Source organism: Oenanthe melanoleuca, chromosome 7 (genome assembly GCF_029582105.1).
Source record: "Oenanthe melanoleuca isolate GR-GAL-2019-014 chromosome 7, OMel1.0, whole genome shotgun sequence".
NCBI classification, from domain to species: Eukaryota; Metazoa; Chordata; class Aves; order Passeriformes; family Muscicapidae; genus Oenanthe; species Oenanthe melanoleuca.
Window position 1 is genome coordinate 844,272 of NC_079341.1, and position 16,144 is coordinate 860,415.

General features: G+C 47.6%; 1 protein-coding gene across 6 annotated transcripts in view; it reads left to right on the forward strand.

Annotated features, from left to right (window-relative positions):
* The window catches only part of HDAC4 (histone deacetylase 4), a 171,798-nt gene that overhangs the window by 51,963 nt on the left and 103,691 nt on the right, over positions 1 to 16,144 (forward strand). For 5 of the 6 annotated variants that reach the window (XM_056496075.1, XM_056496077.1, XM_056496076.1 and 2 more), the window contains one exon: positions 15,766 to 15,837. The exons of the other annotated variant lie outside the window; for it this stretch is intronic. In XM_056496075.1, coding sequence (XP_056352050.1) covers positions 15,766 to 15,837 — 72 coding nt within the window. The remainder of the gene's footprint in view (positions 1 to 15,765; positions 15,838 to 16,144) is intronic. 6 annotated transcript variants of the gene reach the window in all.

Genomic DNA, 16,144 nt, shown 5'->3' on the forward strand with positions numbered 1-16,144 from the left:
CAGCTTGAGGGGGATTGCAAGCCCAGAAATAAATCCTGTTGGCAAACTCAGCCCTGGGGTGGGACACAAATTGATGCTGTTGCTGCTGTGCAGGAAGGCTTTTGAGAGGTGCTGAAAACCCCCAAAACCAGCCAAACCCCGCAAGAGTCTTATCTGCTCTTCACTTCAAATCTCTGGTACCTTAGAGGGGGCTCCAAGCTGAATACAGAGCTGTTCCCAGGAGCTGGCTGAGGTTTTGTGGATTCCCTTGGAGCCTGCCTGGTGAGGCCAACCTTGGGCAGATGGTGCTTCTCTTGTTGTGTGCAAAGTCCTCTGGAAATCCTTCTCCTTTCTTTTCCACCTCTAAGCATCCTCCTTGCACTTGTGGCTGAGTGCGACCACATTCCCTCCTCTGCTCTTTCCTCCCAGCCTCCAGGGCTGGTAGCTGAGGTGCTGCCCACTCCCACGTCCCTGTCCAGGCATTCCCTGCTCTCCCTTGTCCTAAATGCACCCCTGACCCAGTTCATTTCCAAACCACTTCCCTGTCTCTCCCTCTCTCTGAGCTCTCAGACCATTGAAGTCTCTTCCCCTGCTTCCCTCTGGCACAAGCCCTTGTGCTCATCAAAACATTGATCTCATGGGCTGTAGCCTTGCCAGCATAATAAGGCCACTGCTCTTCCAAGCACTTTCCCCCCACCCCCTCCTACAAACACAGAAACAATTTTTATTTTTATTTTCTTCGCTGGGCTTGCTCTCACTATTTTTCAGGCTGAAATTAGAGGATTAATTCCTGCTTTCCTGCTGACAGTCATGAAAATGAGCTAATTTCCAAGTGTCAGGATGCTGATCCTTCTCTCATTCAATTCCCAAAGAAGGTAATAAAAGAACTATAAGAATAAATCGCCGTAGCAGATGCAGCACATGGGCATATGGTGGTCTATTAATTCCCCGTGTTCCACCCAGCTTTTAAAATAAATCAATAAATGTTGATAAAACACTAGAGAGCATGCAGGGTTTTTCCCCTCCACCCATCTTTTCCTGCTCTGGACTCTCCAATGGTGAATTTTGGCAGGTTTTGGACAACCTCAGAGTTTCCCCATGGAAATGAGCACTCACAGGCCTGCCTCATTCTCCACACTTGGAGATCTTGTTCCCAGCCGGTTTTACTCCTCAGAGGCAGTCCCTGGCACAGCCAGGGCATGTGGCAGAGTCCCCATCCCTGGAGGGATCTAAAAGAGGATGTGGCACCTGGGGACATGATTTAGTGGTGGCCTTGGCAGTGCTGGGAGAACAGTAGTATTCGATGATCATGGATGGCTTTTTTTGATTTTATGGTTCTATCAAATCGATCTTTTCTTCGTGTGGAATTCTGTGCTGATCCTCGTCCCTGTTGGATGGTGTGTCAGATGTTTAGGAGCCCCTCAGGGAGCTGCCCTTCCTCAGCCTGGCTGGGCTGGGAGACAGGACAGGAAAGCCCTCTGGATCTGCTGGGCTTTGTGGGTTATTTCACATGTTCTCACTGCTTAATGAAGCACCCACGTGGATTTCGAGCATCTTCTGACTTACCTTGTCATGCAGGATGAGTGGCTGCTTACTCCCCCAGTGTTTTACATTATTCAGAGTGCAAGGAGCATTTGGGAAACGCTCTCAGAGATGCATAGCGTGGGATTATTGGGGTGTCTGTGCAGGGCCAAGAGCTGGACTGGATGATCCTTGTGGCTCCTTCCAAGTCAGGATATCCTGAGATGTTATAATTTGATTTTTCACCAGTTTTTATCTGTCTAATCCCTAAGAAGAGCAAGGAGCTAGGCTCCAGCCTGCCCTCCAAGAGCACTCTGGCAGCTCTGCTGCCGAAGGGTAAAAGGTTTCTTGAAGCATCTGCAGTTCTCAAATCAAAGGGAACATCACTCACTAAACCAGCATAAAACAAAAGGTTCTGGCCTATGGATTCTGTATTAATATTGACAGGTTGGGGCTCAGAAGTAGCACTTAGAAGAGTGAAAGAATAAAGAAAAACCCAACATGAAGACTTCTTGTTGTGAAGAGCTTAAAAAATTTGAGAAGCAAATCAAGGACTCAGAAAATGGTGAAAAAAGCAGAAACATTCCCAAAAAACTTCCAAGTGTAGTCCTAAATTCCAGAACGACAGCATCCCGGATTATTTAACAATTTCCACCTAAGTAAAGCTAGTAGAAAGACTGAACTTTAATTTCCACTGGATTACTGCCAAAAGCTTTCCTTTAGTTGAGGATGGAAAAAGCATTCTCTCTCCTGCTTTTTCAGCTTGTTCAGGATACACAGCAAGGAAAGGAGATTTTCACAAGGGTACAGAGTGACAGGACAAGAGGGAATGGCTTCCCACTGCCAGAGGGCAGGGCTGGATGGGATATTGGGAGGGACTCCTTCCCTGGGAGGGTGGGCAGGCCCTGGCACAGGGTGCCCTGAGCAGCTGTGGCTGCCCCTGGATCCCTGGCAGTGTCCAAGGCCAGGCTGGACATTGGGGCTTGGAGCAGCCTGGGTAGGTGTCCCTGCCTTTTTGTGATGGGCTGCCTTTTCTTCACTCCTGAGCCTTAACTGCAGCTGTTGATAAATCAAAGGTCAGCAGGACCTCCAAACCATCCAGTCCCTGCAGCTGCGACTGCTGAGCTTTACAGCTCTGGTAACCTCCAAGCACAGGAGCAGCAGCATCAGTCTGGGCAGGTGCCCAGCTCCTCTCTGGCTTTAGGCTGTATTCCTGAGGCTTGGGTAGCCTGGAAAATCAGTCTCAGGTGGCCAGAGATGAGCCAAGCCCAGGAATAAAAATATCTGAGGAGGATCACTGTTATCCAGAGCTGGTCATCCTTATCCAAGAGCCTGGTTCTGCTCTCATATGCTCTTATAGGGTGGGAGTGCTGGCAAATCAAGGAATCATAGAATGGTTTGGGTTGGGAGGGACCTTAAAACTCATCCAGTTCCATCACCTTCCACTGTCCCAGGCTGCTCCAAGCCCCAGTGTCCAGCCTGGCCTGGGACACTGCCAGGGCTCCAGGGGCAGCCACAGCTTCTCTGGGCACCCTGTGCCAGGGCCTGCCCACCCTCCTAGGGAACAATTCCTGCCCAGTATCCCATCCATCCCTGCCCTCTGGCAGTGGAAGCCATTCCCTCTGTCCTGTCCCTCCATCTCTTGTTAAAATCCAGAGCTTTGGTGTTTGAGGATGTGTTAGGAAAAGCGTGCCTGCCTCCCTCTGGGGGCTGGATGGGAGAGGAAGATCTGCTCCAGGCTGGGGTTCCCACACACTGGGGCTCTGTGTGGTGCTGAGACAGCTGGGTAGAAGGGATCCACATCAATCAAGGATACCAGGAAAACAAGCACGGCATCTGCAGCACAAAGGAAAGGGAGAAGCGTGAGGCTGGATATGTGGTGGGACACTTTTGGAAGTGCCTGGCTTTCCTTCCTTCTGTTGGAAATCCAGCTGCTGGGCTGCATTTTTTTTTCCCTGTTCCATTCTTCATTTGGAGCATTGTTTGTGCTACCCTTGAACAGTGACTGCCAAAGCTTCTTCACTTGTGTGGGCAGCCCTGGAAGTCTGTTTTCCATCTTTTAGAAGATTCCAGCTAGTTAGGGTTCCTTTGTCAATCAATTTTCTCTTGTTTACCAGGATATTAAGAAGCTGGAATAGAAGCAGTGTGTGTTTTGCCTTAGGAAACATCAGCAGTCCAGTCACCATTCCAGAAATTCCTCTCAATTCATTTTTTTTTCTGTCTATAGCAGAGCTCACAAGGATTGTAAGTGCTGTAAATGTAAATCTGAAAAGGTCAAACCTCATGTATGCCAGAGACAGGAGTGCAGGATGACAGCGATGCAGGGGCACAATGAGTTTTAAACCATGGCTTGAGAACAAGATGTTCAAAAAAACCTGTCCAAGGACATGCCTTGGGTTTCAAGGAGGAGTTTGAGGGAAAGCAGCGAGGATTTATTTGTATTACTCGGTGGCTTCTTAACATGCAGCAGAGAGGGATCAAGCCACAGGGTGAGGCTGGAGATTAGGGAAAGATTCTTCCCCCAGAGAGTGCTGGCACTGCCCAGGCTCCCCAGGGAATGGGCACAGCCCCAAGGCTGCCAGAGCTCCAGGAGCGTTTGGACCCTGCTCCCAGGGGTGCACAGGGTGGGACTGTTGGGGTGCCTGTGCAGGGTCGGGAGCTGGGCTGGATGATCCTTGTGGGCTCATTTCTGGATGTTCTCTGGCTCTGTGAAAGGCTTTGGTTTGGATAATCCATGTACAGAATTGCAGCGACGCTGGGATCAGCTCTGCCTTGATGCACTTCCAATTCCAGGAGCGAACACCCATACCCAGCGCCGAGGGAATCTCATCCACATCAACAAATGTCAAGTGTCTTCAGCTGCTCCTTTGCTTGTGGTGCACAAAGGATGAGTGATTCCTCCTGGCTGGGTGCTGGGGGGGATGGGGATTGAAATGTGGGCCAGGATTGATTTTTTTGGGGAAGGCCATTGATTGGCACTGCTGGCTTGACAGGAATATCATCGTGGCGCTGCCTCCGGCCAGCAAATGGCAGGGGATGGATTCTCCATAGTGGCTGGAGGAAGGTAACCCAGAAGTAGCTTTTGGTGTAAAACACTGGAGGATGCAGCCAAAGCTGATGGAGGTATTTGCTATTTAGCAAATTTGTAGTCACTGTGGTTTCTTATTTTAAATAACATCTGGGTAGGAGAATAAGTTCAGGCTTACAATGTGCACTGGTTCTATGGAATGAGAAAACTGAGCCCCCTTTCCTCCAGGCCCAGCACATTCTGATTGATTATGTGGAGCCCACTCCCCCATTTGCTGATCATATTTTCAATGCTTTTCCCCTCCCATGATAAGCAGGGACCTCTTGGCTGCAGAAGCTCTAAAGGAAGGAATTCTGATGGATTTCTGGGAGGTGCCAGCTGGATTTTGGTCAGGGTACACAGAATGCTATGGGAGGCATGGCTTTAAGGCGAGAAGTGGCAGAGAAATAACTCCAGGTTAAGAAAAAAACCCTGAAAACAAATTCAAAATTATCCCTTTTTTGCCTGACTACTTCTGAGTAAATGGTGCCTTAAGGCGTAACTTAAGTAGTAAACCCAAGTATCTTAATTTTCGCTTTTCTACTTGCAGTGATGAAGCAAAAGCCAACATAAGGACACAGAAATGAGTTCAAATGAACTGGAGCAAACTGGGCTAGTGTAAGGTGTCCCTGTCCATGGCAGAGAGGTTAGAACTGGATGAGCTTCACTGCCCCTCCCAGCCCAAACCACCTACACAGAATTATATCTGGAGACCTCTGCTGATCACTTTTTGGAATGTCTGTTTCCTTTTGTAATGCACAAAAAGTATTTCATCATGCTGATTGTTCACTCAGAGGGATCCTCAGGGACTCAGAGGTCCCCTGGGTGTTGCAGCTCCTGAGATTCCCTATGAAGGCTGTCTCTAGACATACCTGGAGCAATCCACTTATGGTAGTGCATATGTGCACCTCCATGAGGAGGTGGTTTGGTGCTGTTTAGCCCCCTGTGAAGGCTGAAGTTCTATGCCCTAAAGGAACAGGCAATAATACTCATTAAAATACTGTTTAATTTATTTTCTCCTCTTTGTCACATTATTTTGAACATAAAGTCCAGCGCTCAGGCTGCACTTGGGGACGAGATTTGGTGCTGAGTTGATGGTTGGGTTCGATGATCTTGGAGGGCCTTTCCAACTTTTTCTGCAATTCGATGATTTTGGTTTGGCCTTATGTTAAGACAGACTTTCTTCTCCTTGGCTTGGAAACAGGAGTTGCTCTTCTACACACCAGGAATTAGAAATACCCGTTTTCAAAATGTGCAGTTCTCGTGTTACTGTGTTTAATGCAATTTAAAGTGCTTTTACTAAAGCAAATCCATATTACTGGTATTATCTACTATTACTATATTAGATCGCCATGGAATAATGAGCCATTGTGGTAAGGAAAGCCCATTATGCATTGTGGGAGCATTTCAGCTCATGTGAACCCCTTATGTGCCATACAACTGGAATAAAGGGAATTTCTGAGCACAAGGGAGTCGGGGATTGTGCCTTTCTGGTGGTAGTGGTGAGATTGTTTTCTGCTGCTTTCCATCATCAGGATGGGTCAAAGGAGGTGCTGAGGGCTGGGAGCTGTCCTTTGGGGTGGGATTTGGTGGTCTCCATCCAGAGTTCTCTTTAGGAAGTGTCCAACTTCTTCATGGCTCTAGTTTAAGGACAGTAATTCCCACAGAAATAGTTACTCTGAATATTTTAAAGCAAAACAGTCTTTTTGATGAATGACTCCATGTTCTTATCTTTAGTTAAAACTAACCTTTGCTGCTTGGCACTTTTCTTGGGTTTGTTTCTTTGAGGGGGAAGAGCCAATGCTGAAATTTGGAATATGGTTGCTCTGGACAAGACTGGTTTTAACTGCATGATTGGGACTGGTTTTAACTGTATGATTGGTTTAATTGCTGTTTGTTTGTGTACTTCAAGGACTGTTGAACTGATGATTTTGATTTTGACCAAGCACTATCCAGTTTTGCTTTGAGCACCCTGAATTAGCGTGTTGGGACAGGATTTTGATTTCTGGGTGCCAGTAATTTTTGGTCCAAACTTTGTACACAAACTTACTCAATTTTTATGTGCACCTGCTTGAAATTTGAGCAAAGCAAGGAGAAAACATTTCCTCCTCCCTTTCTGAGAGTGAGGGTGGCACTCAAACATGTCACTGTCGTCTTCAGCAGGCGTAGGGTGACTTGCAGTTTAGGCTGTTCATAAGCATGGTCAGCTGGTCTGTGATCCTTAAAAGGCTAGACCAAAAGGATTTTTCCCTGGTGAGCCACAGATTTTATGCTGTTACTGGCTTGGATGTGGTATTTCCAAGGATGAGTTTCTCACCCTGAAAGATGGTGAGTGTAGCAGAAAAGGTGATGGGGCGCTGGGAAAGGTTGGGACTGGAAGCCTTTGGAGCCTGGCAACCACCCAAGGCCTGGTCTGTTTGCTGACCACCCTGTTTCCATGCCTCCATGCCTCTTATTTTCCTCGATGAAAAATCCCCCCTCTTTTTTTCCCTCTACTCTTTCCATTTCTGCCATGTGCTGAGGCAGCTCCTAAGGCCAAAAGGCATCTGCTTACTTGTGAAATCCTGGATTGTTCCCATTTCCAGCAATGTCCAGGGAAGGCTCCAAGCCTCAGTTTCCTTTGCCTCTGTTCTCCCTGTCCTCTCTGTGCATCCAGGAATTTTTCCTGGGTTAGCGTGAGTGGTAATGGGTTGCTGAGCAAGTGTCCTCATGTCCCTTTCTGCACTGGAAAGGATCAGAACCTTTGGATGCAGCCTGCAGTGGAAAGAGTTCATGGAGTCATGGAATCTCCAGAGCTGGAAGGGACCCAGAAGGATCACAAAGTCCAACCTCACAGACACCAACAATCCCACCCTGTGCATCCCTGCGAGCTCTGGCAGCCTCGGGGCTGTGCCCATTCCCTGGGGAGCCTGGGCAGTGCCCAGCACCCTCTGAGGGGAGAACCTTTCCCTGATCTCCATCCTGACCCCCCCAGAGCCATCACTTGTGTGGATCAGCTGTATTTAGCTCGTGTGCTGGCTGAGCATAGGGCTGGAAGGCAATCCATGCTCTTTGCTTCCCATCACATACAGTTTGTTCCCTCCTGGAAGGAGGGAAGCCTTTTCTCCCCGAGGCATCTTGTTAGCTTGAACATCATGTCCTGTGAGTGTGTGGGCAGGAGCTGGAGCCTCATTTGAAGCTGTGGAAGGGCCAGGCTATCTTTCAGCTGGATTTCTTCCTGACAGTTTATTCATCTGGAGAGAAGGGAAAATTAAGCAGGTTACTGAACCTTCTCTCCTGCCTAGAAAATGTGCTTCGCCTCTCTCCCTGCGCTGACAATTGCAGATAATTCCAAGGTACTTTTCTTTTTTTTTCCTTCCCCTCTTCTCTTGCTTCACTCTTGTATCGGCAATCAGTTTTGAAAAACCTGCTGGAATATGAGTTAGGATCAAAGGGGCATTCTGTCTATGGATGTGTGTCTGTCCAATGGGGATCTGTGTGTTGTGAATGGTGGGTGATTGGGGGTGGCTGGGTGCCAGCAGCACTCCTGGGGAGTAGGCTTTTTTTACTGTGCTGGAGTTCACGGGACCTGTCTCAGCAGATTAAACACCTCACTCTGATAATGCTGATCTCCTGGAGAAACATTTAACTGGGAGGGTGGAATCCTGCCTTTACCCCGTTCTCCTCCCAAGAAGGATGGAAAATTTTATCCATTTTTGTTAAAAGGCTGCATTAAAGCATTAAAAAAAAAAAAATAAAAGAACCCAGCACCACGCAGGGAACAGGAACATTGGAACATTTTGCAGAATGGCTCTGGAAAGAGCCTGTTGGTTAAACATAATATTCCAGAGTGAAGTTAAATGCTTGGACTATGCTAATTTCTTGAGGACAGTCACCTTTTCAGATGGATTGCACCCTGCAGATGGTGGCAGATTGTGCCCTCCTCCACTCCTGCCAGGAGCGTGTGCTCACTGACAGAATCAAAGCAGCAAAAGGATGAAGCTCTCCAGAAGAGTTGATGAATCTCTTGCCTTTAAAATGGAAGTGCTTTGTGCCAGGGAAAATATCTATGAATATATTTATAGTCATGAACAGTGGAGTCTCAGCTCCTTCATGGCAAGTGGGGAAATTGCTGTTCCACCAAGTCTGTGAAAGTGGAATCTACTTTTAGATGCTTTGAAATGGGAGTCTGTTTGGTTTATTTTTTTTCTCCAGATTTAAAAATATCTGAAGTCCAAAGTTTAGAAATCTGTACATAATTGACACAAAGATCATATACCCAGACAGTCTAAAGCTGGCAGATAATAGCAGGTATTATGGAATCATAGAATCCCAGAGGGGTCTGGGTAGGAAGGTTAAACTTCAAGGCTATCCCATTCCACCCCTGGCATGGGCAGGGACACCTCCCACTGTCCCAGGCTGCTCCAAGCCCCCATGTCCAGCCTGGCCTTGGACACTGCCAGGGATCCAGGGGCAGCCACAGCTGCTCTGGGCACCCTGTGCCAGGGCCTGCCCACCCTCACAGGGAACAATTCCTGCCCAATATCCCATCCATCCCTGCCCTCTGGCAGTGGGAGCCATTCCCTGTGTCCTGTCCCTCCATGCCTTGTCCCCAGTCCCTCTCCAGCTCTCCTGGAGCCCCTTTAGGCACTGGAAGGGTTTCTGAGCTCTCCCTGGAGCCTCCTCTTCCCCAGCTCTCCCAGCTTGGCTCCAGAGAGAGGGGCTTCAGCCCTTGTGATAAGGAAATTATGTCAGGAACAGGTAGACAGGGATGTTTTTCCTGCTGCCTAGTGTTGATCCTGGTGGGTTAAGGCTGGGATAGTGGGGAAGTGCTGTGCAAAGTATCAGGCTGATCCATGGTGCATCCTGCATCTCCCAGGGACCCTGGGAATGGTGGTAGTGGAAGCCCAGGGTTTGTGCTGGGGTTTGCTCTGCACTGGGCAGGAGGAGGTGCTGGGGGCCACCAGCAGAGGCCTTCTGGCACTGTGCACAGGAGAGAGCCTGAAATAGAGCTGGGTCTGGGACACAGCCCCGTGCCTGGGAATGTCACTGCTGGGAATGTCACTGCTGGGATGTCACGTCGTGGGCGGTGCCTGCCCGGGCACATCAGAGCTCAGCCTTTCCTGCCGGGCACTGGAGAGCCCAGAGGGGCTGGGCCAGGAGAGCTGCCAGGGGCTGGTCCCTGTCGGGATGGTCAGGACACCGCTGCTGCGGGGGCCCACGCTCCTCTGTGGGACGCTGTGTTTGCCAGGTGGGTGGATGGGTTTCCTCTTTCCAGGGTGTTGTTACTTCAGGTGTGTGCTGGAGCTTAGCCCTGTTTTTAACCTGACTTTCCATAGTTACCTCCTGCGGACCAAATGAGCTGGTTTGAAAACCAGTTAGAGGAAAATGGAATAAAAACCAGCATTAAATGTATGGGGTTTTTTTCACTTGGAAGAAAAAATAGGCATGAAAAATGTAGTATACGTTCTCTTCCTTTAAGGGGTTTTATTTTTCCTTCCCTGCACTCTTTGTTGGGGGGCAGTGGGAAGGCTGGCTGTGGGGGATTCTGGCTTTCCTTGCCCAAGGGGGAAGGGAAGCAGATCTCCTGGAATGGGCAGCTCCTCCTTCTTGCTGGAATTATGCCAGTGAGCGTTGGACAGAGTGGATGGGTTACTCCAAACCTCTGCTCACTCTCATTTGCATGGAAAGGATTATTTTATTCCCGTGGATTTCCAGAGTGACACATCTCCTCAGTTTTGTGTGGATGAAGTCATTGGAGTCTGCTGAGGAGGCTGAAGATTGTCATGTTTAGAAGGAGTTGCTTTATCCTCCCACTGCAAAGAATTAAGGGAAATAATGGCATAGGAAGTGGAACACAATGCTTCCAGGGTTTGGCATTTGAGAAATGGTGCCTTGTCATCTGGATATCAGCCTGTCAACACCTTGAGGACCACAGGTTCCTGTTTAAACTCTCCTTAGGTTATTTTGGCTTCTAGGATAACTTCCTAGTAATAAATTAAATGTTGCTTTTTGTGTTAGCAGCTGCTGAGGGTTAGAGTCCCAGGAGGGTTTGGGTTGGAAGGCACCTTCAAGACCATCCAGAGTTCCGAGTCTCTGCCATGGCCAGGGTGCCACTCACTAGATCAGGTTGCTCACAGCTCCATCCAGCCCTACCTTGAACTTTTTTATCTTCCTTTTATGCTTTTACCTTGATGTTAACCAAACTGCTGGAATTATTTTCACAAGGTCCAGGGTAGAGAGCAGTACCAAGATCTTGTGAATGTTGTGCCTGAGTATCTTCAGATTCTTACGAGGTGTTTGTGTGGATTCTGGTGCAAAAAAAAGCTTGAACCCCATCCTGGTTCTCTCTAGTGAGGTGCTGAGGGCTGGAGTGGGCTCCTGGCTTCGATGGAACCCCCCCCACTGACATCTGGACTCTGGAATGTTTCTGGAGCAATCAGAAGTGTCAAGGGTGTGAGGGGGGTTTGCTATTCCAGATGTGCCAGCCTTTTCCAGAACTGAGGAAGCCACCAGCCTGACCTACTTTCTACTGCATCCAAAGTAAGGAGTCAGAATGAAGACAAATTAAATATATGCATATATACAGACCATCCTGGTGATGGTGATGCATTATGTCATCCACTGTCAAGGCAAGGTGGCTCACTTCAATATTAGCTGTAGTTGTAGTAATCCTAATAACTAAGAAATTAGCCCACATGGACGGGATTGGATTAACTTTCATCTAAATGGGTGTTTTGATAACTCTGACAGATCCGTCTCTCTTTTTCACTTGTCTCCCCTTCTCCTGTCTCTCGTCCTGCCTGTGTGTGGCTGCAGCATTTTTATTTTTCCTATCCACCTTTAAAGTGTGAGTAAATAGTGATTAAACCCTGGCTTTGCTTCCGTGGAGTTCCACAGGCTGGGGTGAGGTGCTGGGTTTTTTACAGCAGTCGCAGCTGGTTCCAGTTGGAGCCATAATTGGTATTTCGGCTTGATAGGTGCTGTAAATCTCTGAGAAGGGAAGAGAAGGATGCTCTCATTTTGTTAGGCTGCCTCTCTTTCGGATGCAGAGTGCATCTTCCAGCTCTCTGGGCTAATTAAAATGCCATTACAGTACATGTGGTGCTACAATACAGTCTAGGGAGACTTCCAAAAATAGATCCTTGAGTGCAGACAAATTAGAGAGGAAATATGCACTGAGCATTTTCTCATAGGTTTAAAGAGAAATAATCCATTTGCTGCCCTAATTGCTTTCTTGTAAATGTTGAAGGATTCCCCCCCCCCTGTAAATTTCGAGTGAGCAGACAAATAAATAACGCATCCATGATAATTAGCGTTCTCATTGCTAATATTGTAACTCGTCACACACGCTTGATATGCAAGTCAGGATGTTCCAGTGGCCTGTGCTTAACGGTCAGGGGTGGAGACTGTATTCCTCAGCCAGCCTGTTTTAGCTGCCTGGTATCCCAAGGCTCCAAGGGCAGAGCATGACCTGGTTTTTAAATTCAGCCAAACGCTTGAGCAGAGCCACCCACGGACCCTCCCCAAGTCCTGCCGGGCACAAAGGCAGAGAAATCCTGCTTGCACATTGTCCTTCCCCCCAGCCCAGCTCGGGTACAGAATGCAGGGTGCTTTTTATAGCCTGGCTGTGGGTACTGAGAGCAGGGGGGAAAGAATCCCCACGTTCCTGTGCCTGGAAGAGATCCATGGGATTGCTGGGGGCTGACACGTGTGCCGGAGACAGCGCAGAACTGCTGGGCAGTGCCAGGGCCAGCCAGGAGTTCTGGTGTGCTGCAGCCTGGGCTTCTCTGCCAACAGCCTGATGTAGAGGCATGAGGCTTGTGCTGGCTTGTGGAGTCCCACAGTGATTTGGGGCCTCAAAGCTCATCCCATTCCACCCCCTGCCACTGTCCCAGGCTGCTCCAAGCCCCATCCAGCCTGGCCTGGGACACTTCCAGGGATCCAGGGGCAGCCACAGCTTCTCTGGGCAGCCTGTGGCAGGGCCTGCCCACCCTCTGAGTAAATTCCCTGCCTGCTCAGAAGCCCCTGGCTGTGCACTGAGGTGCTGTCCAGAAGATTTATGAGCAAAGGAGACAGAAGTTGGTCGAGTGGTCTCAAACTCGCCATGTTAGCAGAAAACTGCTCACCCTGAAAAACATCTCTGGGCACTCTGTTGTCTTCCCTCAACAGAGAACAGGCTGATGCTGGCAAAACTGAGTTCTGCAGCCCCTCTGTCTCATTTTTAAAAATCTTCTCTGTAAGGTTTCTCCTTGGCTGCCCAGAATTCATCTTCAGGTGTTGAAGCTAAAGCTGTGGCCACGTCCCTGAGGGATGACTTTGCATGTGCCCCTGTTGGCACATTCAGGATCTCTGGATCCTCACTTGGATCCTCTGCATCATCACTGAATGGGGAACACTTGGTTTTGGGAAATCCTTTGGCTTTTCATTCTTCTGGCCTTGCTTGGCCAGGTATTTCCCATTTGTAGTTGTACTTTTTTCTGTCATTATCACAGTGGGAAAGGTTTTACTCCTTTGTCACTGCATCTCCCATCCATCTGGTTTTTTTATTTTTTTATTTTTTTTGTTTAGTTTTAATTCTGCATTTCAAGCTCCAAAGGGAGAAATCTGAGTCAGTAATGCTGATTTTCTCTACCTCTTGCTCCTGCCTTTCTCCCTGTCTCTCTTAAAGTTTTGCTTCTACACCTTTGTAGAACTTCTACTCTGGGTGTCCTTTAAAAATAATTTTCAGTTGCTCATCACTTTACTCCAGGAATTCAGGTAGGTCAGGGTGATTTGCATCAGACTGAAAGATCTGAATACATGGAAAACTATTTAAATAACCTCTTCGTTCCCAGTTCTGCCCTGCATTTTTAAGCTCATCAGAGTTAATTATAGGCAGGCTGCTTGCAGTTTTCTTTTAAGACCTCACTGAATGTTTCAGCCTTCCATTTCTCTTCATTTCTTGTTCTTTTTTAGCAGTGAAGTTGTATTTCCCTGTCCTCATCTGGTTTGGTTTTGCCCTGGATGGAGTTGATGATCTCAGAGGTCTTTTCCAATCTTGACAATTCTCTGGTTCTGTGAAATTGTTTGTTTTGCTGCTTCATCTTTTCCGAGGGATTTTATCTGTCATGTTTCTGGTTTATTCTGGACTGAACTTGTAAACATTTTGCCTTTGTTTTGCTATTTTCAACATCTTGAAAACCTGCAAGCTCAGCTACTTCCAAACCTGTCCTGCCTCTATTTTCTGAATAACTTAAACAGCTCTTTGGAACAGATTAAGATAAAAAACAAAGTGTTCAAGTTTCCATCAATGAATTATGGCTTCATCTTGTTAATTAATGAGTAGAAATGCCCATCTGGAAATTAAGCTACACAAAATGTTCCCTGACTCGAGCCATGAATCAGCCAGGCTGGTGTCTGCTTCCCTCCAGGCTTGGTGGACAGAGCACTTTGTCTCAGAGTTTTGGGGAAATCATCAGGCTGATTCTTACAGAATCAATCTGAGAGGATGTTTTCTTGCCAGTTCTGTTTGGTAGCTCAAGACCAGCAGTGAGCTGGGGAGTATTTTGTAGCTTGTCTGGGCTGTTTCAGTATTCAAACCAGGGTTTGTGGCTTGTGAGAAGAGTCAAACCCTGATTGCATGGCTTGACCTCTTTGCAGTGCTCCAGCAGCTCCACATCCTTGTGCTGAGGGAGGACTCCCAGAGATTTTGAGCTTTATTTTTTGTTTTATATTTTATATTTTGTTTTATTTTATTTTATTGAGCTTTATTTGGACAGCAAAGACAGAACCATGGTCTTGGATAGCTCGGTTTTGCTTCAAGTGTTTCAGGTGTCAGTTCTTTAAAAGGTGCTCCTAAATGTTCTGCTGTGATTAATCTAATACTCATTTTGAAACAAAGACTGCAAAGCATTAAGTTGTATTTGGGTTTTTTTTGGTGTATTTTTTTGTTTTGTTTGTTTTTTTAATGAGTGGAAAAATTAATGTGCTTTATTTCTTAGAAATAAACAAGTCTGTTGACCTGGGTTTGTCTCACAGAGCACCTGGGTGCTGCTGCAGGCCTCTGCTTTGTCCATGGGTTCTTTCCTCTGAAGGAACATATTTGTCTGAAACTGCCCAGCAGAGAAGCTGAGGATACTCTGCTACCCAGGAAAACTGGGAATTTTCCTGGGCTGTGCTCTCCACTGGCTCTGGAGAACCTAATGGCTTGATGATATTTTAAAGAGTGATGCTTTGGTCTTCCCCTTCCATCTGGGTATGGTCACTGGAGGTCAACCCAGGCAAGACATGGAGAAATCCCCAGCTGTGCTTTTTCTCCAGGAGAACAGAGAAAGCAGGGAGAAGAAAACAAATCTTAACGTTTTTCTAACACTGTCCTTTGCCTGAGAGAGATGGGGTGGCTTCTTGGATGTCTCCAGACAGGGTTTGGCTTGATCCTATCAGAGCTGCAGCACAGAAGGGGGTTGGAGGGCAAAAGTGAGACAGACTGGCAAAGATGGAACAAATAGATTTGAGATAAATTTTCTGTATCCTGGGGTTCATAATGACACTGAAAACATAATTCAGCATTTTTTGCTTCAGCTTTTCTGGGAGAGGAATGGGTGACTAGAAACTCAGGTGTGGCAGTCTCCAACACTGGTTGTTCTGTTTAACTCTACCTGGATGCAAGATACAATCTTGGAAATATTTTAAATAGGGAACTGCTTCAGCAAGATGGATTTGTGCATCTCATTTACAAAGTATGTTTTTAATGCCTTTCTGAAATCCAAACTTATGCAAAATGGGGCTTGTTATGCATGTCTCTGCATTTTAATCTCCTGCAGTGATTTGTCAGTTTTCCTTAACATCTCCCTGGCATATTCCAGCCATTCCTCAACTTTGCTCCATGGGGCTGCATCTCTGTCTTGGCTCTGTTCTCCCAGCAAGGAAGGAATGGCAGTTTAGTTGTTCTCTGGTAAGGTGAGCTGACATGCCTATTTCCTCAGCCTGGGTTCAGCACCAGTTGTGGACTTAAAGACCAGGAAACCCTGAGTGTAATTTGGGATAGAGTCTCCTTTGTTTTCTGCTTCAGCTGTCCTGGGAATGTTCTCGTTTCCATTGATTTGTGCTACTTGTGTTTCTGCTTTGCATCGATAATTGGTTACTGATTTGTTTTTCTGCCTGGAATGGCTAAAAATAGTTCAGCTACCCAAAGTGTTGATGTGATTTTATTTTCTTTTCCCCCCCCCTCTTTCCAGATGGGCTTTCTGGCAGAGACCAGCCAGTGGAGCTGTTGAATCCGCCTCGAGTGAACCACATGCCCAGCTCTGGTAAGGAAGAAACCTCCTGTTACCCCTGCTCCCTGTTCTGGGGGGTGCAGGAAAACGCTCTGCAGCTCTGCCTTGCGAGTGGGAGAGCAGAATGCAAATGCAGAGTGCTGGAGCAGAGTCTGTTAGGACTTGCACACCTCTGCTTTCCCAGGCTGGGAAAGTGGGGTTTGGGAATGGAGTCTTGCTTGGAGTCGGCTGAGGGGAGCCCACCCTGGTGAGAGATGCCTTAGAAAGGAGAGGACAGGAGAACAAAGCAGCATCTGAGCGAGTCCTTTCCCAGCCCAGAAGGAGGTTTGGGAGCTACTGC